General features: G+C 35.2%; 1 protein-coding gene across 5 annotated transcripts; it reads right to left on the bottom strand.

Annotated features, from left to right (window-relative positions):
- Positions 1 to 466: 466 nt before the first annotated feature.
- LOC137813730 (transportin MOS14) lies at positions 467 to 27,832 on the bottom strand. 5 transcript variants are annotated; one of them, XM_068616141.1, is made up of 24 exons: positions 27,266 to 27,832; positions 26,500 to 26,598; positions 26,133 to 26,357; positions 25,907 to 26,026; positions 25,611 to 25,694; positions 25,478 to 25,537; positions 23,016 to 23,144; positions 22,691 to 22,752; positions 22,272 to 22,328; positions 18,095 to 18,215; positions 17,539 to 17,673; positions 12,937 to 13,017; positions 12,612 to 12,725; positions 12,429 to 12,508; positions 12,143 to 12,278; positions 11,663 to 11,812; positions 10,089 to 10,174; positions 9,280 to 9,467; positions 9,109 to 9,201; positions 8,272 to 8,459; positions 7,993 to 8,104; positions 7,456 to 7,613; positions 6,739 to 6,855; positions 467 to 1,064 (listed from the first exon to the last, which is right to left on the bottom strand). In XM_068616141.1, exons 1-24 carry the CDS (start codon positions 27,479 to 27,481, stop codon positions 840 to 842), a joined length of 3,036 nt encoding a protein of 1,011 aa, XP_068472242.1. In that variant the 5' UTR covers positions 27,482 to 27,832; the 3' UTR covers positions 467 to 839. The 5 variants fall into 5 exon arrangements, with proteins under 5 accessions (XP_068472242.1, XP_068472239.1, XP_068472241.1 ...); XM_068616138.1 differs by having other exon boundaries at positions 7,993 to 8,119; positions 17,527 to 17,673; positions 27,266 to 27,825; XM_068616140.1 differs by having other exon boundaries at positions 17,527 to 17,673; positions 27,266 to 27,825.
- Positions 27,833 to 27,965: the final 133 nt, after the last annotated feature.

Raw genomic sequence — 27,965 nt, 5'->3', positions numbered from 1 at the left:
AATTGGACATTTCAAATAAATTTTTCAACACGTGTCAGTCACCATTTTACACTTTCATGTATTAGTATTATGTGCAATTTAACTGAACTTCACCCTGTATTGCCTCTTTTCTTCTGAAAAATGATTTAAGAGTGAAAATTATATTTATCTTAAAATAAACGTAAAGTGTAATTTACTAAAGTATATAATAATCTCTTGCAAAGCATGCTTATACAAATTTCTTCATAAATATTTTTAGGAGAAATAAAATAAATTCCTCTATAAACTAAAATTAATTTATACATATGTTAAAAAAAACTTGAAGAAACTACATGACAATCCTTTATAAATTAATTTATATATAAACTAATCGTAGCTTATAGCAAAGTTCATTTTATTTTTTTCTTCTAAAAAGTATCTATGAAGAAGTGTTTTCCACTTAAGTGTCCCATATGTGTGTTTCACGGGGTTACAACGAAGATGACAGTAGAATATAAATGTCAATAATTTTTTTTTCCTTCCAAAATCTGCAATTCCATATGAGGATGATCCTTCATGGATATCCTGTACAATTTGAGAAGGGGGCATCTATCCTAACCTGATTTTTTAGGGCCAAAATTGTGGGCATATACTGTACAGTGGACAAAAATACAGATAAATAATAATGGAAAATGGTAAGGCACTTTAGATGGTAGGGCACCATAGTTGACCATACGCGCATCTATACATATCTCATCAATTTACAACAAATAATACAGGTACCCTTACCGTTTGGGAAGACCAAAGGTGCCTCATCAACTCTTGAGCCTGCATGCTGAAACGCATCAGATAAATACGAAAGAAAAATTATCAACCAGTGCTTAAGTTAAATTTGGAATATTTCTGTGAGCATCAGCAAATTCCCGAACCAGCCGCTTCAGCACTCTGCCACCCTTCCCTTGCATATGCCCGAAATCGCTCTTTAATCCATCAGAGTTCTTGCTCTCAAGATAATCAGAGGCTGCATGAGCAAGTGCCTTGGACCAAAGTGGCACTATTGCCTCCGCTTCTCCATGGTTTAGGTATTCAGCAGGAAGAGCCTGAACCTGAAATCATAAACTGTCAATCATGCTGAGAACGGTGGGAACAATTGTTGAAAAGAAATTAGAGCCACAAACTAAAAAGACCAACCCTAAACCCTAAACAGACAGTAAAGTCCACAATGGAGGTACACACCAACCAACCCACATTGTTCATCAATTATAAACCATGTTGATCCCCAGTTTCCTTTCCTTTATGTATTTAACAAATAAAAAGTCGATAAATATCGTTCCACCAGAACAAAACTTTTCTCGTGCTAGACGAGATTCCATAGATTCTTTTCAGTGTATACATTACTAGTTATTTTATAATTATTGCCTCATTTTAAGGAACCCAGCTTTAGCTAGGCTTTTGTATATTAAGCCCACAGGAAGCAAATTTAGTAAACCCAGAATTCTAGTGCATGTTAAACCTCACAATAAACAATGTATGGATGTGTATGACAAATATATCATTTAGATCCTATTTTTCAAGCTGGCTCATATTCTAGGTCAAGGTTGACAACATATCGAGGGAAAATACCGAAGTTAGGGTTGGAAGATATCAGCAACAGGTTGGTCTATACCACATTAAACCTGTTCGGAACCAAGAATTATAAAGAGAAGAAAAGAAAGGTTTTTATTGAATAGAAAGAAAAGAACAAGAAATAAGAGAGCACTCTCTCCTTCAAGGGCTTCCCCTTCACAAAGACCTGAAGCTCAATCTACAAAAATATTACACACTGCCCCTCCCCCTCTCCCTCTTTCTTATTTATATCTAAATAGCAAATCAAATAACTAACTCATGACTATTCTAATAGTGGAAAGAAATAGATGAAATATATTTCTGAGATCTCTTACAAATGTGATTACAGTCTCTATTTATAGACTGTTTTACAACCTAATTAAAGAAAGAAATAATAGGCAATGAAAGCCAGAAATAATGAGTGTTTAAAGCTGTACAAATCAAATAAAATCAAATCACTAACAAATCTGTCCTAATAAATATAAACTGGAATCTGCACTTAATTATAACATAATTCTCCTAATTATGCAACACTCCCCCTCAAGTTGGTGAATGTATATCTATCATTCCCAACTTGCAAGTAAGATCTTCGAATTGTTTTATGGGAAGTCCCTTAGTAAACATATCTGTCAATTGGAGTCTTGAAGGGATGTACTCAGAGGCTATAAGACCATCATCCAACTTCTCTTTAATAAAGTGTCGGTCTATCTCTACGTGCTTTGTTCGATCATGTTGAACCAGATTGTGTGCAATACTGATAGCGGACTTATTATCACATGCCAAACCCATAGGAGCTTCATATTTTATTTTTAGGTCATCAAGTATGATCTTCATCCATAAGAGTTCACACACCCCTTGAGCCATGGCTCTAAATTCTGCCTCTGCACTTGATCTTGCAACTACATTTTGCTTCTTGCTCCTCCATGTCACCAGATTTCCACCCCAAGAACATGCAGTAGCCTGTGGTGGATCTCCTATCAACAATCGATCCTGCATAGTCAGCATCAGTATATACTTTCATGGATAAGTTTTCCCCCTTTTTGAATAGCAATCCTTTTCCTGGAGAGGCTTTTAAGTACTGAATAATTTTATCTACTGCCTGCAAGTGTCTTTCTCTTGGATCATGCATAAATTGACTAACCACACTAACTGCATAGGCTATATCTGGCCTAGTGTGTGAAAGATAAATGAGTTTTCCCACAAGTCTTTGATATTGTGTCTTCTCCACTTTTGGGTTTTCCTCATCATTCCCAATCCTATGATTTTGCTCTATTGGCACTCCAGTGGGCTTACAACCCAACTTACCAATCTCTTTGAGAAGATCAAGGATGTATTTCCTTTGAGAAATAAAGATGCCCTGTCTCGAGTAAGCAACCTCTATCCCAAGGAAGTACTTCAGCTTCCCAAGATCCTTCATTTCAAATTGAGCAGCTAGTCTCTCCCTCAAATTTTGTTTTTCAATCTCATCATCGCCTGTAATAATCATATCATCTACATAGACCAAAAGTAGAGTGAGTTTACCATTCTGAGAATGTTTTATAAACAGAGTATGGTCACCTTGGCTTTGTCGGTACCCCAAAGATACCATAGCTTGAGTAAACCTTCCAAACCAAGCACGAGGTGATTGTTTAAGACCATATAGGGCCTTCTTAAGTCTGCACGCCTTATTCCCTTCATTAACAATACCATAACCAGGTGGAATCTCCATGTATACTTCTTCCTCCAAGCTTCCATGCAAGAAGGCATTTTTAACATCAAATTGATGCATTGCCCAACCAAAGTGTGCTGCCAGGGAGAGAATAATCCTGACGGTATTCATTTTTGCCACTGGAGCAAAAGTCTCCTCATAATCGATCCCATAGGTTTGAGTGTACCCTTTTGCAACCAACCTTGCTTTATACCGATCCAGTGTGCCATCAGACTTATACTTAACTGTGTATATCCACCTACAACCCACTGCTTTCTTATCTTTTGGTCTCTCTACAATCTCCCAAGTCTCATTCCTTTCTAACGCGCTCATTTCTTCATTCATGGCTCGAATCCAGTTCTCATCTTTTAAGGCTTCTTGTACCGATGAAGGGATTTTGATAGAATCAATAGCTGAAAGAAAACTCTGGTGCTGCATAGAAAGTTTTTCTGTAGACACAAATTGGGATATAGGATATTTGGCACAAGATCTTTTTTCTTTTCTCAAGGCAATAGGTAAATCATTTAGGTTAGGTTCAAAAGCAGTATTTAAGGTGTCCTCAAGAGTCTCACTGGTATGAGTTCTTACCTCCGGTTCAGACAATTGAAGTTGCTGTTCGACCAGGACGGGTTCTTGTTGCCTTCGCTGATATTGTTTTCCAAAATATTTGTCTTCATTATTCTTCTCTGGTAATGATGTTGGTGCAGGGTCTTTGTCATCCTCCCTAAGAATGAAATCCTGCAACAAAGGAAAAGGTGGCAACTCAAGGTCCTCAGCTTCTTGAATACTCTCCCCCTGAAGCTGAGAACTAGGAAAGAAAGACTCTGTTTCATGGAAGGTGACATCTTTGGAAATATACACTTTACGACTTTGAGGATGATAACATTTGTATCCCTTTTTGTTGGGGGCATAACCTATGAAGACACATTTGATGGCACGAGAATCTAACTTACCTCGATAAGGACTATGAACATGGACAAAAGCAGGACAACCAAAGACACGATTCTGAAGACTATTCAACATGGGAATAGAAGGATAGAATGTGGTCATAACCTGAATAGGAGTAACACCCTCTAGAACCCGAGAGGGTAATCTATTAATCAAATAAGTGGCAGTCAGGACTGCTTCCCCCCAGTAAGATCTAGGAACAGATGTTTGGAAAAGTAAAGCTCGAGTAACCTCAAGGAGATGACGATTTTTCCTTTCAGCAACCCCATTTTGTTGAGGAGTGTCCACACAGGTTAATTCATGAACAACTCCATTTTCCTCAAGGAACTTGGAAAGGTTTTGGTTCACATATTCTCTTCCATTATCAGAACGCAATCTCTTAATTGGACTTTCAAATTGTGTTTGAATCATTCTGTAAAACTTTACAAACAAGTGAAAAACTTCAGACTTATCTTTCATGAGGAATATCCAAGTAACCCGAGTACAATCATCAATAAATGAAACAAACCATTTTGCACCCGAGATATTAGGAATAGATGAAGGTCCCCATACATCTGAATGAATAAGATCAAAAGGTTTAGAACTTTTATTACCATTGGGAGGAAAAGTTGTCCGATGGTGTTTAGCAAACTGACAAACATCACAATGAAATGACTCAGCAGACACTTTTGTAAATAAAACAGGAAATAAGGACTTTAGGGTACTAAATGGAGGATGACCAAGACGTCTGTGTTGAAGCCATATCTGAGAGGATGACCAAGATTCACGACCTTGCTGAAGATTAGAAGTGTGTGCCTGTAGTCTAGCATCCTTTTTACTTTCTTCATGCTGTAAATAATATAACCCGCCCTGCTCTTTAGCAATTCCAATAGTCTTCCCCGTGGCAAGATCCTGAAAAACACAATGGGAAGGGAAAAATACCACTGCACAATTTAAATCTTGGGTAATCTTTTGAATAGACAAGAGGTTATTGGATAGTTTGGGAACATGAAGCACATTTTTTAAAGGAAATGAAGGTTGAAGGTGAATGTTACCACGACCATTAATGGGGGTAGTGGAACCATTAGCAACAGTAATATATGGCTTACCGGATAAAGTAGTGTAGGATGAAAAAAAAAGAGGAATGAGGTGTCATATGGTCAGTAGCACCAGAGTCTATAATCCAGATATTTTCAGTACTAGAAGCATTAAAGGATAAAAAACTAGAACTCTTACCACTCATAGTAAAGGAACAATAGCTAGATGGCTTACTAAGGGAGTCCATGAGAGTTCAAAACCAACTTTTTTCAGATTGGCAAAATTTGATCCTGTTCACGCACACACAAAAAATCCGCCGGAAAAATTTTCCGGCGGCCGGCGAGCGACGGCAATGGTGGTCGGTGGTGGTGGTCGGCGGTGGTCAATGGCGGTGGCAGTAACGGTCAATGGTGCAAGGTGGTGGTGGTGGTCAATGGAGAAAGGATAAGGAAAATAGAAAGTTGCAGCAATGAAGGCTGTCCAAAAAAAAAAAAAAATAATTGCAGCAATAAAGGCTGTCAAGGAAAATGATTACAGCAATGACGGCTGTCAAGGAAAATGATTACAGCAATGAAGGCTAAAAAAATTGCGGAAGCAGAGTCTCCTAGATCAGAGCTCTGATACCAAGTGGAAAGAAATAGATGAAATATATTTCTGAGATCTCTTACAAATGTGATTACGGTCTCTATTTATAGACTGTTTTACAACCTAATTAAAGAAAGAAATAATAGGCAATGAAAGCCAGAAATAATGAGTGTTTAAAGCTGTACAAATCAAATAAAATCAAATCACTAACAAATCTGTCCTAATAAATATAAACTGGAATCTGCACTTAATTATAACATAATTCTCCTAATTATGCAACACTAATTCTAACTAACTCCTCTATGTGTAACCTAACAAAACCACTTAAGCAATAACTGGTACCATATACTAGTCTAATTAATCCCACATCAAATCACATTAATCTTTAATGCCAAAACAACACTTAACCACATAGTTCTACAGATTGTTCAATAGTCCAACATGTTAACTAATTGAGCTTGACCATTCTCCCATTCTTCAAAATTCAAACTTCATCCTTACCTTTTAGCTTATACATTTAAAAAGCAGAATTTGCTTAAACTCGTAATTTAAGATTACTAGGCTCTATTACAGTTTGTTTGATGAACTAGAGTTCGGATGAGGCACAGGGCTATCTTGACCATATGCCACGGAGAATTTCACAGCCAATTCAACTCAATCAAAAGAAGCCAACAAGAATTTAAATTGACAAGATGTTCCATCCAATCCAACCATTCATAGTCAAAATTTAAAATGTTATAAATGATGTAGGGAGAAAAAGAAATCAATGATCAAGTTAAGGTTTTATAATATAAGGCTCATGAAAAGAGGAAACTTAAAAATAAAATCAAACCTTAACTGCTGGTTTCTTTAAATAAGGCAAAACGAACAAATTAACAAATCTTAAAGGTGACATGATAATTAAACACACAAAATAAAGGAATGGAAGAGAGAGAGACCGCAAACTGCAGCCAGCCATGAAGTGTTTGCCAGCAAAGTATAGCCTTCCATCTCGTTCTTTCAGATAGTGTGCAAATTGCTGCTAATTGTTGCAAAATTGTAGCGCACTTATGAACCTATATGTAAAAAACAATTCTTTTAGCCATGTATCAATCCAAACTATGAGCCTTCATAAATTAGGCTAAAAGAACAATTAGGGATGGAACAAACAAATGAAGCCAGGAAGAGGGAAAAAGGAGAAAATAATATAAGAAAACATTTAGATACTTTTAGATTATTTATGAACATTCCAAAACACCAATACGGCTAGGGAAAAGTCAGTTATACTTTCAATTTTCAAGGGATGAACCTGCAGGATAAAAACCTGATTAAATCGACTAATAGGGGTCTGAAAACCTATTTTTCAAATGTAAACTGCTTTGATTAGACTTATTACTGCTTTTGTGAATCGTAGAAGAACTATAAGAAATAGTTGACTAAGGGTCCTGCACAGAAAATGTAAAATAGAATAATCCTGGCAGGCAACAAAGATTCGATTCTTTGCAAAATGATGAGAGGATAATAAAGTAACCAAACTTCATCCTAGCAGCATCAATTTCTCCATAGTTTACCATATGTTCTTTTGCTTCTACTTCATCGCATATAGCCATAGCATCCATTTATTTCGTCTGAGAATATGAAAGAAATTCACATACAAGGATAGTCCAAAAATTTACCCGAGACATTGCAGACACACCAAGTAAAGCATACACCACATTAGATACAAGCCCCTCACCACTGTGAGATATGACGTGAATGGCTGTGATGTTGAATGATCCCTCAGTAATAGAATTCATACATTCTAACAAAGAGACAAGGGCCACATCTAAAAAACCTGAAGAGAAAGGATAATCATAATCAATCAACTACAAAGTATTGAGTAAAAAATACACTAAAAAATAAATGTAGTCAATATTACACCAAGCTTCATAAAACAAAACAAAAAAAAAACATGCCAAAAATAAATTTACATATAAACAAACAGAAGGCAACTATAAAGTCAAATAAATATCAACATCACTGTTCTAGAATTTACTAAAATGTTGCAATTTATTCCTGAAGTTGGTTTGGCTACACGATTTTCATAGATGGTTTATGATATTCTTCAGTTTCTTATATTTTTATACTTCAATTTACTACCATTTCCTCTACAAATGGTTTTACATTTAAAAGAAATAAGATGAGAACAAAAATGTAATATAAACTTTTCTTACAGGATAAATATGACATTGCAGCAAGTGCTGCACCACGGTGCATGGCTGTGCAACATATAGCTGCCTTTTGGATAGAAACTTCAAGAAGTGAAGCACAAGCTGATAGGGCATCCTGTGATACATCATCCTACCATGTAAGGACATGCAGAGTTCATTTTTACAACAGCAATTAAATCTAACCTAAATATTAGTAAAACAATTTAAAGCAGTTTCTTCAACCTCACTGAAGACTCTGGACCCTACATCCACAAAAAAAAGGGTAAACAGAATAAAGAAGACCTTGTTACAGGATCGGACAAATGTTGATGCAAAATTGGTGTAGGCCTCCACTAAATCAGGTTCTTGATCACATATGTAGGAGGAAGTTAGGGCCATTACAGAAGCTGCACGAGTAAATCTTTCAAACAAAGTAACAAATAAAGGTCCATACTCCTCTAGGTGACCAAATTCTTCGATGACAATGGAGGCTGAAAAGATTGTTTGCATAAGGATATTAGTAAATGCTCACTGCAACAACCCAGAAGGTGCCCAACAACATTATCAGAACATGGAAACTGTTACAGACGATATTATAGTGGTAAAAAGAGAAGCAGCAAATATTAAGGAACTGGAGAATTGTGTTATTTGCCATTAAAAGGAAACTTCAAAAGGAGGAAACCTCCAATTGCCCAGAGCATAGCTCCAACCGAATCCCCTCCCCCTCTGCCTCACGAGACTAAGTAATAAAAATATTCTCCCACATCTAACAACCTCTTTCTTTTGCACACATACACCTTCCATACCTTAGGTGTCCCATGCCCCATTGGACCAATGGCTCCTTGGGCCCATAAACTTGTTGGGCTCCAACAGAAACAGACACAAATAAATAAGATTGTTACAGGCTTACAGCATCCAACCATGCTTTCTTGATTGATAATCACATAGATGTAAACCTTTAATGTAAATACCAGCTAAAATAAAATAAAAAATTATTTTCCCAAATTACTCATGTACCAATACTCTGCCAAAGTCATCAAAGATTTAACAAAAGCTTCAACCAGTAGAAAATGACAAAGTATATTGGTCCGTGCATAATACGTTACTAAAGGAAAAAGAGATATCATAAAAAATCCGTACCAGTTCTTATATAACATTCATGACTTTGGAACAAAACAAAATTTGTCGAAAGCCAGTCCATCACCTTAGGCAGTAATGTCACAAAATGTTGACCTGCACATTAAAAAGAATAAATATATTATCACAAGAGGAAATCATTAACTTTCGAAATATCTGTCAAAGTAGGTAAACCTGAAGATTGAACAGCTAGTGAAAGAGCTCGGCAAGCTGCTACAGATAAATTGCCATTCTCCATATGCTCAGAGCCAAAAATTTTCTCCAAGATGGGCCAGAAAACCCTTAGCAGTGAAAGTATTGAGTCATCTGCAGCAGGTTCAATTGCCACAGATACCGAAAGATGACTGAATACAGTTCCAATTCTGAATTAAAAAGATTATATATGAGAGAAGGAACAAACACAACATTTCTATAGTGTCAAATACAAAGACACAATACTAGCGACAAAGGAACAGGTATTAGAAGTTATGGGGAAAAAATTAAAGAAACTCAATCTCACAAGCAAAAATCTCTTCAGTTAGCAAAATGTGGAGCGTAAGCAAGACTTGTAACATTGAGATATTGATAGTCTCTAGACAAAAGATGTCAATGAAAATAATGTTTCTTCTTTTGCTTTTGCTGAAGCTAGTTATTTGGAAACATAGAATTGGAAGTGTTTCTATTGGCAGGTTGAAAACCATCATGGCACAACCAGAGGCTGAGGGACTGAGTTAATCACGTAGACCAAACAATAAAAAAAATACAGGGGGGCTAAGGAGGGATATACAACATAAACAACATAGTCAAAAATTTAAAAAGAATAAAGACTGATATAAAACAAGATTTGATATACAAATTCCACATCAGACACTTGCTTACAAGTCCAAATAAAAGTTTTATTCCAAAAACATGAGTAAGAAAACATGAATAACCTGTAATCTAGTAAAATTAATTTAACTTGTTCAAGATTTTAACAATTCCAAACATACTATTCAACGGCATACCTGTGCAACCCTCTGGAGGAAGCATTTAAAACTTGTGTATAAGAAGCAGGGCTTTGTTTAAGAGACAGGCTGATCTCGGGATCAACCTGAAATGCAGAATGAGATCCACCAATTCAAAGATCACATTACACTGAAAATCCTCTCAAACAAATGCATCAAGAAATTTTATAATGGAAAAAGAAGTTACAGCAGATCATAAGAGTTTCTTTCCCTGAACTGTAATAGCTGCAATTTCTTCAACTTGTGAACACATACTATGGTGATAAAAAAATTAGTAGGGAAAGACAAAGAAACAGAAGGACGTGCCAAAAGAGGGTAAGAATAGAATAGAGAGAACAAGAGACAAACAGGAGGTCAAAGAAACTACACAGCACTTAATTATCATTTCAATCTTACATTCAGTTTTCATTCCACTCCCTAGAATAGAAACAACCTACCTTATCTATAGACAGCTCCCAATTAACAAAAGTTAGCTAACTAACTAACATCCTTGTTTTATTTACATCTACATATTATATGGACAATTTAAATGTTCAACTGCAGAAAGTATCATAATGCTCCTGTTTGGCTTTGGTGTGTAAGTGTATAACTCCTTTGTATCAAATAAAAACTCTTCCAGTAACTATAGTAGGGTGATATCAGTTACCTGTACCCGACTTGGTTAGTTCAATCACTTGTACTCTATGTAGTACGGATACAGACACGGACAGATCGACAAGTGTAATTTCCAAAATATAGGACACGGGGACACGAATTTATCTATTATATCATTAGGAACTATATAAATTAACAATCAAGATTTATATGATCAATGTTAGTCAAATATAACTAAAATTAATCTAATTCATCTATCTAAAATCCAAAAAGTGAAAAGAGAATATAATCTAATTTATTTAAGGCATTTCATCACTTTCTTGATCATCATCATTGAAAAAGACACTTCAGTTTAAATTCATTTAAAGACAAATTAAGAACTTCAAAAAAATTCAAAATTATGAAGATATGACAAGAGATTAAATAAAAACATTCCCAATAATACATATATAATCTAAATATTCCTAATTATATATAGGATTTGTTTCTTATTATAATCATAATAGAAACTTATACAATAAGTTTGAATTTTTAGAAAATTACTTTTATCCTTTTTATAAACTGTTACGTGTCGATGTCGCAGACATGTCAATATCTGATACATGTCGAACACAGACATACCATTTAAGAGACGTGTCCAATCTTCATAATTTGTACTATTCAATCTATAATACACGAACATTTTCTCTCCAATACTGTGATATCAATAAAAGGCTACTTTTTAAATTTCTTCTGTTTTATCAAACTTAATGGCCAAAGTATAATTGGTTTTCTGTGATAGAAAAAACAGATAATCTGTAGTTAAAGAGAAGCAATAAATTCATGGTTGTCTTCGAAAGCAAAAGTAGGAGCGGAACAAAAAATAAAGTTATTTCTTTATAATTATGTTTTTCGGAAAACAATTAGCAATAGTGCTGGCCAAAGTAGGTATCACACAATAAAATCAATAATGCAGACAAGATGGGATAAAGAAGGCTCACAAGTTTGCCAATAGCTTCGTAGCTAGATGAAAGCAATCTAGCCAATAAGTTGTTCTTTAGTTCCCGATTGGACACAGAACCAAGGACCAGACTTATTGCATGCATAACTTCTTCCTCATCTTCCAAAGATAAATTCCACTTCTCTAAACCCTACAGCAGCAAGATAACTTGAATGTCTAAGTTGAATCCATAGTTCAGAATGTATTTGAGAAAGATATCATAAACCATGTACGAAAAGGATTTTATACACAGATCTTGAAAGTAAGAGAAATAGTATAAAACTAAATGCATTAACTTCTATGTACAACAAGATGCTGAGAATCTTTAGCCACATATATTATACATAGATGGTAACACAATGTAAAAAATGTAGAGAAAAAAGAAATTGACAGAAACTCACGCAAAATATGCATCATTGAACTTAATACATGAAATCATCATCCAGATATTTACTCCCTCTGCAAGTACAGAGTAACCTACCTCTCCTATCCACATTAAAATTTCCAAATTTGAAGGCTCATAAATTACTACAGAAGCATCTTCACAAACTTTTCGCAAGGCAGATGCACAAGCATTTGAGGATAGAGGTTCTGAGATCCCAACAGCAAGAAATAATCTGAAAGTAGAAAGGTTTGTAGCACATGAATATGTGAATACTGAATACAGAAAATTTTCCATCAGCAATTAGTTATCAAGTTTGACACAAAAAAACTTAACCCATTAATTATGAATACCATGGAAAAATGGAGTTTTGTGGTGTACTCACAGCAAGGATCTAAAATTTTCCTTAAAAGCAGAGATCCACTTAGAATATGAACCAACAGCATCTGCCAGAGATCTGTATACCTAAAAATTGAAGTACAGCTTTGAACGAACATGAAAAGAGAAGAATACTGCTTAAAAATAAATGCTGCAAAACGAGAGAATGGAAGAGTTCATATTAACCCACAATGCAAATGAAACCCTTTAAGCCATCAGAAGGTTTAATGGACAACATGGTCACCAACTGCATAACTACAGAGAAATCATAACTTTGGCCATCCTGTATGATTACATCAGCCACCTGGAGTAAAGGAAGTGTTGCCTTAAATAACATGGGTATAGAACAATATATGACCACAAAAGCGTTATTTTTCAGTAAAGAAAAGTGTCAACAATGAGACCCAGATTTGATGCCTTATGACATTGTTTCATGCCAAATCACGAGTCTGAATGATATAATTAACAGGTCAATAAAGAAACACAGGTAAAAGCATGCAGCAAGTGCTACGCACAGCATTAAGAGCAAATAGTTTGCTTTCCACTTCCTTCCAGGGGATGGATAGATTCTGAGATGCCCACCCACCAATAAAGAACTGTAAATAAAAAAGATATTCAGATTGAGAATTGAGAGTTTAATGACTAAATAAATTGACATGAATAATAATAACCATGACCAATAGTTGTTTGAGATACATTAACAACAATATAGCCTGAAACTAGGTAACAAATTATCTTCCATTTGAAAACTTGGATGAACAACTCTCCAGTAATTTGCAAATTTGTCCACCTAAGTGCACAGACAATGATTAAAGTTTAACACTACTCTTAGAAAGTATATTCTATAATTTGGTCATAGCTCTAATTAATGTGGGATCTCCAATAAGTACTAACTTGGAAGCATAAAAATTAAAATATGGATGAGTCAGAAAATAGCAGCCGAGTTATGCTCTAATATTAGACAGACACCCAAATAAAAGGTGGAAAGTAGAAGCAAACGAAGGAATATCCATGAATTAGCAAGTCAGGAATGATAGAAATCTATCACCCAGCTTGAGGGAGAGTGCTGTAACATGGGTAAAATATGAAGCAAGTGGATTTTTTCTTTTTCTATATATTTAATTAGATTCATTCCTTCATTAGGATTGATTGGCCACGGCTTCCTTGTCTGCAGTAATCAGGTCTAATTTGATGTTCTATAATCATAGAATAGCTTTATGATCAATGCCGTATAACAGTGATCTTTGTTGTACCTTTTGAATCATCAAAAATTAATATTTATTTTTACTCATTCCAATCCAAGTCTATTTTTAATTTACCGGTACTTCAGCCTTTTGTTTTTCATGTTTGTTTAATCTAAGGAAACCTTCCCCTTTTGTATTTTCTTTCCTGCTATAGTGTTCTTTTATCCAAAATAAAAAAAAAATGCAAATATATTCTTGTAGGAAAGATCAGGATATTTAACAACACCTTTTGAATCAGTTTCCCATACTAAGCAAGCTTATATAAAAGTTCTATTTCAAACACACCAAAAGTTTGAAAGTGTAAAAGATATGATTTGATTTAGGGAAACATGTATAGCAGGGATACTCTATATTAATAGCCATTATTAGGTTTCCTTATATTTATACTATGAATGATTATATTACATTGTTTCATAGAGTATTAGGTTATCCTCTATATTACATTAGGAAAAACTTAGTTTTTGTTGGAAAAACTTGATGCGACTAGAGAGTTTTATCAAAATGGCACCGTTGTCGAGACGTCATGTTATTATTCCATGTTGATTTTTTTTCTTATTTCTTTTCTTTTTCCTTAAGATTTTTTTTTTTTGTTCACTAGATGGTCTTAGCATAAGGTCTTGATTAGATGGTCTGTCATAAATAGTCTTATCCATAAACCGTCTATTTATCTTGAGTCTCTCTGCAGACCACCTAGTCCAGTCTAGTCAAGCCTAGTAGTTATTTTTGTTTTCTATTTTCTATTATTTCAATTTTCTGTTTCATTCGTTTGGCACTAGATATGGATTTAGTTTCTGTAAACAATTAGTTTCCTATGAGAATTATTTTTCAGTTCATCATGATCAACAATACAACTATGAGATGCATTGTGAGTCATATTTTCAACAATCATTTTGAGTCATATTTACAGCAACCTTCACAGTTTTATGAGCATCCTTTGGAGCATTGTGAGCCATATTTTGAGCATACCTTGCAGCCTCGTGTACCACATTTTGAGCAATATTATGAGTAACCCTTACAGTCACATTTTTTAACAGCATGTTCAACCGGATTTTAAGGAATATTCAATACCACCAAATGAAGAATTTGTACAAACTGATATAGGGGTAACTGTTCCTACTTTTGAAGAGCCAACTTTAGAAGAGATGGTGAAGCAAATGAGTGAAACGAACCTGAAATTCCAACAAAATATGGAGGCTAGCCGAATTATATTTCGGAATCACATTGAACAATTGGCTAGTTGTATGTATAATTTTGTTGATTCTCTAAATAATGTAAGTGTTAAGTCATCTAGTGCAATGAAAAGGTTGAAGAGATTGTATTAACTGAAGAGGATGAAAGAGAGCATGAGTTCCAAGAAGAGGAGGAAGAACAAGTGAAAATAGTGTGAAAACGATATAGACTTAGATTTTGATTTAACACAACTTTCAGAAACCAATACACGATGCACTTGTGATTCTAATGTGCGTGCTAAATGTGCTGAAATTAATTTTGTTATGCATTTAGCTTCTATGCCACTTGAAGGTGGAAGACTTTCTTCCACAGAAGGTTATTACAACAATTATGGATCAACTTGACTAATGCTGATGATTTTGTTGATACCTAATGCTATTATTGATCTTGTTCATGCTTTTACCAAAACTGAAGACACTCTTAAAGGTCATATTATTGTTCAAGCTAAGGAGGATTTTGCTAATATATGTGTTATTTCTACTAAGGTAGGTGCAAAAGCTGACTTAAATGGACTGTCTAACCCCATTGTGTCTACTTTCATAGTGTCTACTTCTGTAACATCTAACTCAATAGAGTCTAACTCTACGGCGTCTACATCCATAACATCTACAATCTCAATAGCGTCTGTTATTGCAACATCAACTATCCCCATAGTGTTTATGGTGATAAAAAATATTTTATCATGATTTCCCTGTTTGAGAGATGTCGGCTTGTGGGAAGAATCATAGAACCAATGAATGTCCTTTGCAAAAATACTTTGGGCCTTCCTCCAAAAGGTTGTCATGTTTTGAAATTTTCAAGGGATCCCAATATATAGGTACCATAGATTCACATAATAGAGCTCAGTGTTGACAATCTTAACTTTTGCATTGAGCAATGTTTTCTAATAAGATCTCACTAACATCATTTTCCAAGTGATCACGAAACCCTTGGCAAAGAAACAAAAGTTGCATAGATGTTGCCAAAGACAATTTTTTCCATTAAGCTACTTGAGAAAAATACAAAAGAATACATAATGAATTTGAGAGTTAATTTCCCTCTTAGGATCTCATATTTATAATGACATTGGAGATTTCAGATAGAATGAATGAGAGTGAATTTCCATCTCTCCATTTTGCCATTATTTTCTTATTTGGATCCATAAGACAACTGATTGGTTTACAATCAATCATACCTGTCTTTTTTAGGATATGAAGTAACATATTTCTTTTGAGAGGACGACAAACCCAGCAGTGGTGGCACGACATCACTCTTGCAACATGAAGGCAACAAGTGGGCAACACACACTGGAGAGGTGAGACAAAGTGGTTGGAGCGTGAGATAGTTTCTACCTACAAGACTGGCGGGGTTGGTAGTCACTTGGATGGACACTTCTGATTCGGTTGTCACCAAAGAAAAGTGTGATGGACGACAATGGAAGGCGACAGATAGTTGGCTAGACAACTTTTTCTTTGTTGGACAGCACAAGCACAAGCAGAGCGGGATCAACATACTTTGATACCAACTTAAGAAAAATAGAAGAGAAAATATATTTTAGAGAGCTTGTTCAAGACTCTCTTTAAGTTCTAGTATTTAGTATTTATATATAGACAAATACTACGGTTAACCAATTTCTAAAGGTTCGTGTAATAGTAATTGCAATGTTGTGGTATGCATCATTCAATACATAAAGAATGCACCAAGTCACAGTTTAATATATGCAGATAAAGGCAATTCCAAAATTGTTTGCCAATCTAATGTAGATTGGGTAGGATCATCATCAGATAGGAGATCTACTTCAGGTATTGTCGTCTAATTGGTGGGACCTTGATTTCTTGGAGGAGCAAGAAGCAAAATACAATTGCTAAGTGTTGAAGTTGAGTACCAAGCTATCGCAAAAGTTGCATTCAAGATCCATGGCTTGAGCTACTTCTCCATCAGTTAAAATTTGGATATAGACAAGATACTCAAGTAAAATGTGACAATGAAGCTACCATTCACATTGCATCAAGCCCAATCTTCCATGAGGGGACCAAACACATAAATTTATTTTCATTTTATGAGACAAAGTGCTCTATGGAGAAATCATCACTAACATTGTCAACTGTAATGACCAACTTGCAGACATGTTCAGTAAATACCTGAAGACCTCATATTGAACACATTTGTGACAAGCTTGACTCATGACATATACGCTCCAACTTCCAACTTGAGGGGAAGAGTAAAAGACATTATTTGGTCTTAGCAATTAGGGAAATAAGTATAGTTAGGGATATCTCCAATATTAGTCATTACTAACTTTCTCTATATCATACTTTAAATGACTATAAATAAAGGGTTAACAAGTATGATTAAACACACAATTCACAACGACAAAGAAACTCTTTAAAATGAAATCTTCACTTTAATTTGTCACCATTAATAGTATCCATTCATGATATTAAATTTCAAATTTAAAAACACCAAAAGTTTGAATGAAATCTTATTTTGTATGATTTGTATCTATCATTATAAGTAGTATGCATTCATAATAATCCAATAGGAGCATACAAAATCAAAATTAGTGATTATAATTGTAATCAGGTATTCGGAAAATTGATACCAAAAAAAGTCTATGACATAAAACCAAGTCCAAATAAAAAGAAATCATACTTTGCAAAGCACCTTTTGCATAAACGTAGCAGATCCTAACAGGTGACATATATCCACCAAAAGTTCCACTAGGTTCATCCTGAAATGGATAAGCCCATCAGGCAAATCAACTACTCTTCCCTCATCATTGTATGTACAATCATCCACCTGTTAAGCACCCAGAACGGAAGAAAATGCAATTTACTAAAAGAAATCAATATAAGGAAGCGAACAAAGAAGAGATCAATATCAATTTTTAATGCTCTTGAATAAAGGTTATGCTCGCAAACAAGGTAGTAAAGACTTTTTTCCATAGTGGTACATTGATCTTTTAAATAGGGCAAATAATATATCCAACATTCATAAGATATAGACTTAGATTAGAACACAACCAATGGTTAGGCAAATTTCATTCACTCTTAATTAAAAGAAAAAAAAAAGAGACAAAGATAATTTTTTTAAGTAGAAAATCCCACGCTGGGAAATGCAAATAGAGTCCACCCTTACCCCCCCAAGCCACAAAACAAGAACAGAAAAGAGAGCAACGTATCCATGCCCATACTGAACAAGCAAATAGCCAGGAATAAACCTGAGAACGCAATAACAGTGAATCAAGTAATGCTGAGAAGACAGGAGAAAAACTGTCTTCCATATGTTTTCTACTTTTTGCACCATCTTCAATGCCAAGTATATAGCTCGCAAGAGTAGACCTGTGACAAGATATGTTGTTCTCGTGATAAGTTGTCAGCAAAGACAGAACAAAAAATAATTACGTTGAGAAGCTAACGGCTACAGAAAGGCTTCTAGTCTCTGCATATCAGCACATAACATAATACCACTAGTTTTTAGCAGAAATAATCACTAAGAACAGTCACATAAATCCTAAACATTGCAAAATTCTCATTATGCTTAATGAAAGTATATCTACAAAAACGTAATAGAAACACTTGTAGTAAATCAGATAGGTACTGGAATTTGGTATAGAAATAATAGGCAAATCCAGAAAATAATTCTCTGATTACAATAAAATAGTCCAGGAACTTCAAAGACAGAAAACAGCTCAAGAAATTGCAAGAGAAGAAGACCTTCTCTGCTTTGCGGTGAGTTAGCAACAGAAACCCACAAACTACGCAAATGTTTGCCTATCTTTCCTTCTATCCTTCATCCCTCTCATATTATTAATGATACCGTCTCCTTTCCCACTCTCCTGCTGCCTCCTGTCCTGTTTGTTATGTTAGTCTAGTATTTAACAGATTTATCCCCTCCATTTTACATGTCATTTCACAAGCTCTTTCTTCCTGCACCCATAATTTTCTTCCTACACCATAACTGAAGTGATTCTTCCCTACATTATCCTTTTCTTCATTCTTGTAATTTTTTTTCAACTTTGTTATTCCAGAAAATATGTTCTGGAATAATATATAACTGCTTTGGGATTAACTAATCCATTGATGCACCTCATGTTTAGAACATTGCAGAATGTATTTTTTGATATTCCACAATTAGGTACATATTTATATTCTAGCATGGATATTCTGGAATAACCTTTTCTAAAATTCAGTACATATTCTTTACATTCAAAAATGTATTTTGCTTTTTCTTTATAGGCCATTCTAATATATAGTTTTTTTATTCTGGAGAAATCACTCCGGAAACAAGTGCCTGTCTATTATTAATTTGCTGAAATGGTCATTCCAAAATGTATTCTAATTTGCATAAATGTAATCCAGAATGGATATTCAAGAATATTTAAAGACCACTAACCGCACTAACCGCTATTAACTACTACTAACCACTACTAACCGCCCTTTATTTTTTATTTTTCTTATAATATACCTTCCAAGTCTTATCCTTATTTTGTGTCCTAACAGACATGAACCAAACCCATCATATAAGAGATTGATACCACTTTCAACTCAAAACCTTCAAGCAATGAATTTGTGGGCCTTGTTCCTTAAATGTTGCTCAGTTTTCTCATATGTACCCAATGTGAAAGGGAGTCACACTTGAGTGAGTGATTGTTAGGACTACAAGTCTGAGTCTTAGTCTCACATTGGTACACTCCCTTTCCAACGGAAGCATTTCTAACCATGATTACCTCAATGGTGATCCTTACCTTGTACTGCCCTTCATCATGATGAACATGCTTGCCTGAAACCTCCGAAGACTCTTGATATAGGGACCACTCTTATATTGTACTTACCTAAGTTAGTCATATAGACAAATCATCTTTGATACCAACTTGAACTATGTAAGAAAATAAAGAATTATTTTATTGATATCAATCAAACTAATTACATTTTCTTCATCTCTATTTGTAATAACCAAAACCTTTAAAAAAAAAAATATGTTCAATAAATAAGAAGATTCTAAAGATATTTTTTCCTAAATACTAGGGAGATATTGAGAATATCTTTTATCCTAACAATCTGCTATTTACAACAATTAGTTAATAAGATCTCTTCTAATTCATGGTACCACATCTTGAATATACAAGATATTCTTACATGCACATTCCCAAAAAAAAATGTTATATCATATCTTAGTAATCAATTAGCAACATGAACAAACAAATATTCACATGCTTAGAAGGATAAATGTATACAAAAAACTATGCCACAAGGTTAAAAAAAGAGCACAAAGATAGTTGCACTTGATACTTATGAGGTTTTCTTATATTGCACACACAAACTCAAATTTACAACAGACACAAACCTACCCAATAGAAGGCAGCATTCAGCATCCATTGGAATAGAAAACCAAATCTGAAACATGTCCTCAAATTAAAAACACACAAACTTCTTCCTCATGTCTCAACTTAGAAAATGTAAGTCAATCCCTTTCTTCTCTCTTTTTTGCATTCCTCATTCACTTGTTCTCCCTTGTTTCAAGCCAAGCAATGAACAGTCAATTGATTTCAAATCAGGTCATTCACGAGCAGCCTAATTGAGACTTCAAAGAAGAAAGGGGACAGGATGGTACAAACTAATTAAGTGTAAATGAGCTGGTGTATTTTACCAAAATATGACGCATGTCAATATGATTCATTAAACTAACTAGTGTTGGCCGTGTATAAATTCATCAGAATATGTTAAACTAAATAAGTCTAGATAAGCAAGGGGAAGTTGCCCTTAATACCTGTGAGGTTTTCTTATATTGCAAACACAAACTCAAATTTACAACAGACACAAACCTACCCCATAGAATGCAGCATTCAGCATCAATTGGAATAGAAAACCAAATCTGAAACATGTCCTCAAATTAAAAACACACAAACTTCTTCCTCATGTCTCAACTTAGAAAATGTAAGTCAATCCCTTTCTTCTCTCTTTTTTGCATTTCTCATTCACTTGTTCTCCCTTGTTTCAAGCCAAACAATGAACAGTCAATTGATTTCAAATCAGGTCATTCACGAGCAGCCTAATTGAGACTTCAAAGAAAGGGGACAGGATGGTACAAACTAATTAAGTGGAAATGAGCTGGTGTATTTTTTCAAAATGACACATGTCAATATGTTTCATTAAACTAACTAGTGTTGGTCGTGTATAAATTCATCAAAATATGATCCGTTTCAAACCAGTATTTGTGAAAATAAAGAAACAAAGATAGTGGTGGCCAGAGAGTCTGAATCACAAGGGATCTCCCACCTAGAAAAAATTTACTGTTTAGGCATGGATATTAACAGCCAACGGATCCAAGGTATTAAGAAGTGGACTTTTAAACATAACTCAACCTTACAAAACCAACTCATAAAGTGAGGTTTGCATCACTTATATACTATGAAATGTCTTTATCTCTAGTCAATGTGGAATCTCCAACACACCCCTCATGCCGAGACATGTCAACTCGTGTGTGGGACTATATAATGAGTGATCCGATAACGGTCCAATAGCAGGTGGCTTGATAAGCCCAACAAATTCTCGCTAAGATAGACTCTATATGGTTTTGATACCATCTTAAGAAGTGGACTTTAAACCTAACTCAACCTTTAAAAAGTAGCTCATAAGGTGAGGTTTTCACTCACTTATATACTATAAAATGTTCTTATCTCTCTAGTCAATGTCGGATCTCCAACACAACGCAACAAAGGTAGACACATGGTAGTGATTTCTCAAAAAGAACTAAGTAGCAATCAAAGAAAAAATGTTCATTTTAGACTAAGAAAATTTGGACAAACTATAAACCACATGCATCACACCAGTCATCCAAATATGGTAGTGTTCTGGAAATCATTAGACCCATTAACCAAACTAGGGATTGAATTCCTTCAAGCTTATCTTCTGTTTTATCCTCATTTGTAGCTTCTTTGATTTTGCAATCACTAAAGCACAGGACTGCACTTTTATTTACAAATTTTGCAGGGCAAACAAAGCCACTGCTAACAGCACCTACCAAGTGGAACATGATCATTTTGATACTTGTATATACAACACCATATCATTGGTGAAAGTTCTCAACTACTCAGAAAGAAGCTCCTTAAGCCTTTCTATGTCTTCTCAATTTTACTTATAGAGAATCACAGTGAAGGAGAAAAGAAATGGTGTAGAAAGGGATATGAGGGTATAATGGTGAGATCATGGCAAGGTGAGCAACTCCAATTAATGGACATGTTCTCAAGGGATATCAGGCGTAACCTAATCCATACACAAGGGTAGTGAGTGTTCTACAAACTTGAGGGGGGTGCATCATAAGAAAACCTCAAGTATACCTACCTAACATACTTTTCCCAATAAATAAGTTGTAAAGCCTTACTAAAATTGCATTACCAAAACTGCAGTGTTGAGTCTGCAATCTCCCAATCTTCACTTGGAAATGCCACGCAGCTGTTAGCATATCAAACAGTTTAATATCAACATCAACCAAATCTATAATAATATACAAACAAGCTGATTAGATATATGCAAAAACTATAACATCTAAGAGAGCATTTTTTCAAGTATGTTAATACAAGATCCCAAACTTTAAATCTTAGTTTTAGTTATTACTAAACATTTGTATCCTGTATATTGTTATATTTAAAGAGATGATCTTAGATCCACTAACTACACTGCACTAAGAGTTCAAATACAATGATTCTGTTGAATAGGACATAAGTAATAAACCCTAAAATCCTTGATCTCTTCAAAACCAAAAACGAGCAAATGCCTTAAGCAAGTAAAAATTCTAAGCAGATTGTTGAGATTACCTCAAGAGGGCATCTGTAAGGGCTAGAGCTTCTGCACTTGCTTCAACAATTAGAGATGGAGCCTAGCATACATTTAACAACTTGTCTAGGTAAATGGTACATGAATTATTTGGTTTGCACATAACAAGAAAAATTCAATGAATGATAATAAGTTAGTAACCATATGTGATTGAGTTACTCCTATATATCAAACATGTAAAATTAAAGAAACGATAGTCATCATTAGTATGAGTTTGTTAACAAAGCCATTCCAACAGACAAGTAGACAGCACATAGAAAAATGTCACAGCAAGGATTTTGGAAATCCTAGAGAACTCATACTTACAGCCTGCCCAATTTCTGACAACAAGCACGCGAGGCCACCAATTACTTTCATGTCTCCCCTAGTAAGGGCTGGAAAAAGAAGTACTTCCTTCAGATACTGTACCCTGCATAATAAAATTTGGGGTACTCCCTAAAGAAAACCCAAATCAAAATCAATACATCGCCCATATAGAAACACTATGCATGGCAATACAAGATGAGAAAAGAAGACTAGTTTAACTTAGTAAATTGTCCAAATTCAACCAAATTTATCTAGAAAAAATTACACAAATAAATCCAGACAAGTTCTAGCCTCATGCAATAATAATAGTAGTAATAAAGTCATTGTTTCTGTCAGTCTTTATCACCAATGCCACAAAGAAAGCATAGTGGGAACATAATTTTGAATATACAACTAGCAACACTAAAAGGTGACGAGAGGATGGGAAGAGTGATTCAGAAAAGGATGAAAAAAAGAAACTCTCTCAACCAGAGGTATTAGCTTTGTAAAAGAAAAACCAACTGGCTGCTCAAAGTAAAGTTTTTTGCTCCTACTGTGTTTTCAGCTGTAAGCTAAAATAACAGTTAAATACACAAATAAAAAGGGTCTATAGTCCAACTGCCTCCCTTATATATGTTATGTGATTTCCTTTAAGTTCAACTCAATAAAGAAAGAAAAGGCAAAGAAGTAGGACTCCATTAGTTTCCCATTTATGACAGGCACATAAAGAGGGAATGATAGAGGGAGCAAAAATGAGACTATGACCCAAAATCCCAAAAAGATAATTCAAGAAAATAAATTATATAGTAATTTTATATAAACCAAGCCTCTAAAATGTGTCACTATGTGCCATAATTAGTCAAATCCAATTTTAAACTCTACGTATACTACATTGATTATTTTATAGGTAATCACCAGCTTTTGAATTTTAGACCATAATATTGATATTGCATCACTCATGCTTACGCAACTAAGCATCACAAGGTATACAGTGTTATCTACAAAAGGCTATGGTGGTGCCATGGCAGATTTGGTGGCAGACTCTCTGCTTGCCACCGCAACATGGCAGTGGCGAATCAGGTTTCACATGACGGCTCATAGCAGCCATGTTGGGTGTCGCAGAGTAGCAGAGTAGCCATGGCGGAAATTTTAGACTGCGGGGCACTATGCTTAAGGAAGAAGAAGCCTCATATCAGCATGATGCAACCCGACCGAACCACTTAAAACCTTAAATTTTTTCTCTTCTATTTCTATTTTAAGGCTAATGCATATTTGGTCAGCCTAAAATGTTTCTTTTTAAAACAAGGGGTTGGGCCATACAAATCGACCCAAACGCAAACAACTACGTTAGAAAACAAGCCTAACACACTCCTATCTCAGTGTTAAGCACCACCCACCCACACCTCCTCTGCTTCCAGTGCTGTGGCACTGCTGACCGACCAAGCACTCTATCACTGTCCCACCACTGCTGCAGCCACCTCTAGTTCCACTGCAAGTCCTCTTTTCCTTTCTTTTTTCTTCTACTTCATCTTTGGTCAGTGCAACCCAGCTTCCCTAAATTCCTTTGTTTTTCTTTTCCACTCAATAATCATTCTCTAGATATTATAAACATTTAATCACCTATTTTCCACCAACCCCAATAGCAACTGAACAAGGCAGTTCAAGAACATCCAACACATAATTAGAATTTAGAACATTTATCTTATATTTTGTTGTTATTTTAAGTCAAGAACTTTCAAATATTTTTTCATAAAGGATTTTTGCCTTCTAACATGTTTTCCTCAATTTAAAGCATTCCTAAACTTGTTCTCGTTACACTCATTTAATAATTCATCTTTGTTAAAGATCTCACATTGACTAGAAATATAGTTGAATTATAGTATATAGATGGATACAAACCTCACCATACAAGTCGGTTTTCTGAGGTTGAATAAGGCTTAAACCTCACTTTCTAAGAGTCTTGAAGAAATCTGCTGTAAGAAGCTTCATAACCCAACTTCTATTATACAATTCATAGCACCCAAAAAACTGTATAACTGACCCTTAATGATCAATAATAGCTTGCTAAACTGCCCTAGCATAAGAAACCTCTGCAAATAACACCATCAAATTAACTGTTATGTTGGACCTCTAAATCCTAAACAAGAAACAATTCAGGTGTTTGAGTATTCTATTTGACTATTATAGGCCAATCACACATCCATCCTGGAATATAGATAGTATGAGAGCATCGCTTTAAACTAAACGATAGTCAGTATAGTTATGTGTCTCATTTTAAGAACCTAACAACTCTCAAATCTAGTAGAAAACTTGAAGTCTAGAACATATTATAAATTCTAAGAGAATGAAAAAATAAATCAAGAACATTTTAGAAGACTAGTAGTACAATGACATCTTTAAAATAATTACAGACATGTAAACTTAAGCCAAACAGATAATACTAATGAGTATGAAAGATGTTCCAACAAATTGGGCAATCTTACCTCGTGTTTAGTCACAAGTTCAACAAGAACTTCAATGGCTAGATCAAATGATAATGAAACCTACACAGAATGCGATACAAATTATTCTGCGTAGTCATGAATGATCATCTTAACAATATGAGAACTGGAATACCTGCAATGAGTTGAACACAAAATTTAGAAGAGGGTGTGCCGGCAATGTTCCAGGAGATATCTCAGAGAAGCAACCTGCTTTAACCTGAAAACATGAAGACCATGTTAGAATAAACTCGAGACAATAGAAAGTTTTTTATGAAGCTCAGGAAAGATGAATATTTAAGTTCAAATAAGACAAAAGAGGGGAGAATCAAAGCAAAAGATGTCTTGTCGATATAACCATGCTTAAAGCAGTGCAACATAAAAGTTAGCAAAAATGTAAAAACCGAATGAGTCATCAGTATAATGGCGCACCCAACTCAATAAGCAGCGTAGAATTTTCCTGTTTCTTTCATGTTGTTGCACAGAACCATCAAAATTTATTTCAGACTGCTGCAGCAAGAACTCAAGAACCATAGGTGTATGGGAGAGAAGCTGTAAAACAGACATAAAAGAGTGCAGAAGTCAGAGTAAAAGAGAGGATGCACACAGAAAAACATGGCATATATATATGAATGTATCGAAGCAAAAGTTTCTAAACCTCTTGGGTATAGTGGCTTTTGTGTAATGAACTAATTTTAGAATCGATTCGCTGGTTGTCAACAACTTCCTCTGGCAGAACAGTGAGCATCTCAAGGACAGCAATATTGCCATCATCTTGGCTTTGCAGATTCTGTAGACTGTAAAAGAGCTGTTCAATTGGGTTTCCATATGCAGCAACTTGAAGTACAAGTGCAGAGAGTGCAAGACAGATCTGTGTCAAAAGCTGTCATGATAATAACAAAGAACAAGTTGAAATCAAATTATTCTTAACAAGAACCATCAAGAAGACAGCTAAAAATGTCTATACAGCACCTCCATGAAAAGAGTATCAGCATTATAAAAAACAGAAAGGAAAAACAATGCACCTGAGGTGGACCAGTACTGAATCTTTTGACAGCAAGAAGAAGGGCATTTAACAAAGCATCTTTAACTCCTAATTGCAGTAGATAACCTTCATTTTGAATCTGTAATTTGAACCATGTAACATTCATCACCAACTAATCTTAAAGCATCAGTCATGAAGCTCTTTTTATTTCTATTTTTCTCTCGGGAATTGGCTCTTCATAGACTAAAAAAAATGTCCAGAGCTGGAAGAAATCAAAATCAACCTTCAGACATTAGTTATTGGCAGCAAGTTACCACTGCACTGCTCACAATGACTCACAGAAAAGAACTTAATACTAAGTAGAAAACTACAGCTAGGCTTGAAGTTAAAAACAAAACACCATAAAAGGGTAAAGAAAGCCAAGAAACAACAACGATAAAAAAAAAGTCCCGAACTTCAATCCTTCTCCAAGTTTGACCTGCACTGTAGAGCACTGAGAACAAATAAAGCCTCACATATTTTTACGACACCGACTAAAGTTAAGAAAATCGATTCAATATAACACTGCAACTGCGACACGAAAGAATGCTTAGCATATTAACATGTCCTCATCATCTCTTCGATCACCTAAGTGAATCACTCCAGTTCATAATGCACAATAAACACACAACATAGCAATAATTAAGTAAAGGCGAAACCTCAATTACTAAATCCATAAACATTAAACAAATTGGAGGCTTTGGAGAGAGAAAGAGAGAAACAGGTTTTAGAGAGAGAGAGAGAGAGACAGAGAGAGGAGAGAGGACCTTGCGTTTGAGAATCTGCGCTGCGAAGAACTCGACCTCGAAATTGGAGGCGAGGGGGAGGTGGCGATCGGCGGTGAGGATGGCAGTGGCGACGTCCCAGGCGGCGTGGGTCTGCTGGAACTGAACGAGCCACTGATTGGCTGCGACGCGGTTGCAGGATTGGGTATCGTGGTTGAGCACATGGACGGCCTCCGCCACCTTCATTGCCAGTTCCATGACGTCCTTCGCCTTTTAATTTTTGTTTGCTTAGAAAATTGAGGGAATTAGGAAAGAGAAAATGAATTTAGAAAATTAGAAAAAGGAAATTGGGAAAAAAGAGAATCAGAGGGAAGAGAAGCAGGGTGATGATGAGGATGCGACGCCTGGGACAACTGCAACGGATTCAGTTAACCGTTGTTACCCTTTCATCGGACGGCTACGGGCTATGAGGGAGTGACAGAGCAGTGAGAGACGGTTGAGGGTTTGGCTCTGCTCCTCTGCATCCCACCATACGCCAACTCCTCTATTTTATAGATTCTTTTCCTCATTCCCCACTCGCATCCAACTTCCACTACCCTCCCTCTCCCATCTTATGTTAAATCCAACATTATTATTAACAACAATAATAATAACAATAATTATTAATTAATTTATACCTATACAAAGGAGATTTCTTATTATAAATATTTTTTATACACAAATTTTATTTTATTTTATTTTT

This window comes from Phaseolus vulgaris, chromosome 1 (genome assembly GCF_000499845.2).
Source record: "Phaseolus vulgaris cultivar G19833 chromosome 1, P. vulgaris v2.0, whole genome shotgun sequence".
Classification (NCBI taxonomy): domain Eukaryota; kingdom Viridiplantae; phylum Streptophyta; class Magnoliopsida; order Fabales; family Fabaceae; genus Phaseolus; species Phaseolus vulgaris.
The sequence above is the reverse complement of the archived record's forward strand: the minus strand, read 5'-3'. Positions and strand labels throughout refer to the sequence as shown.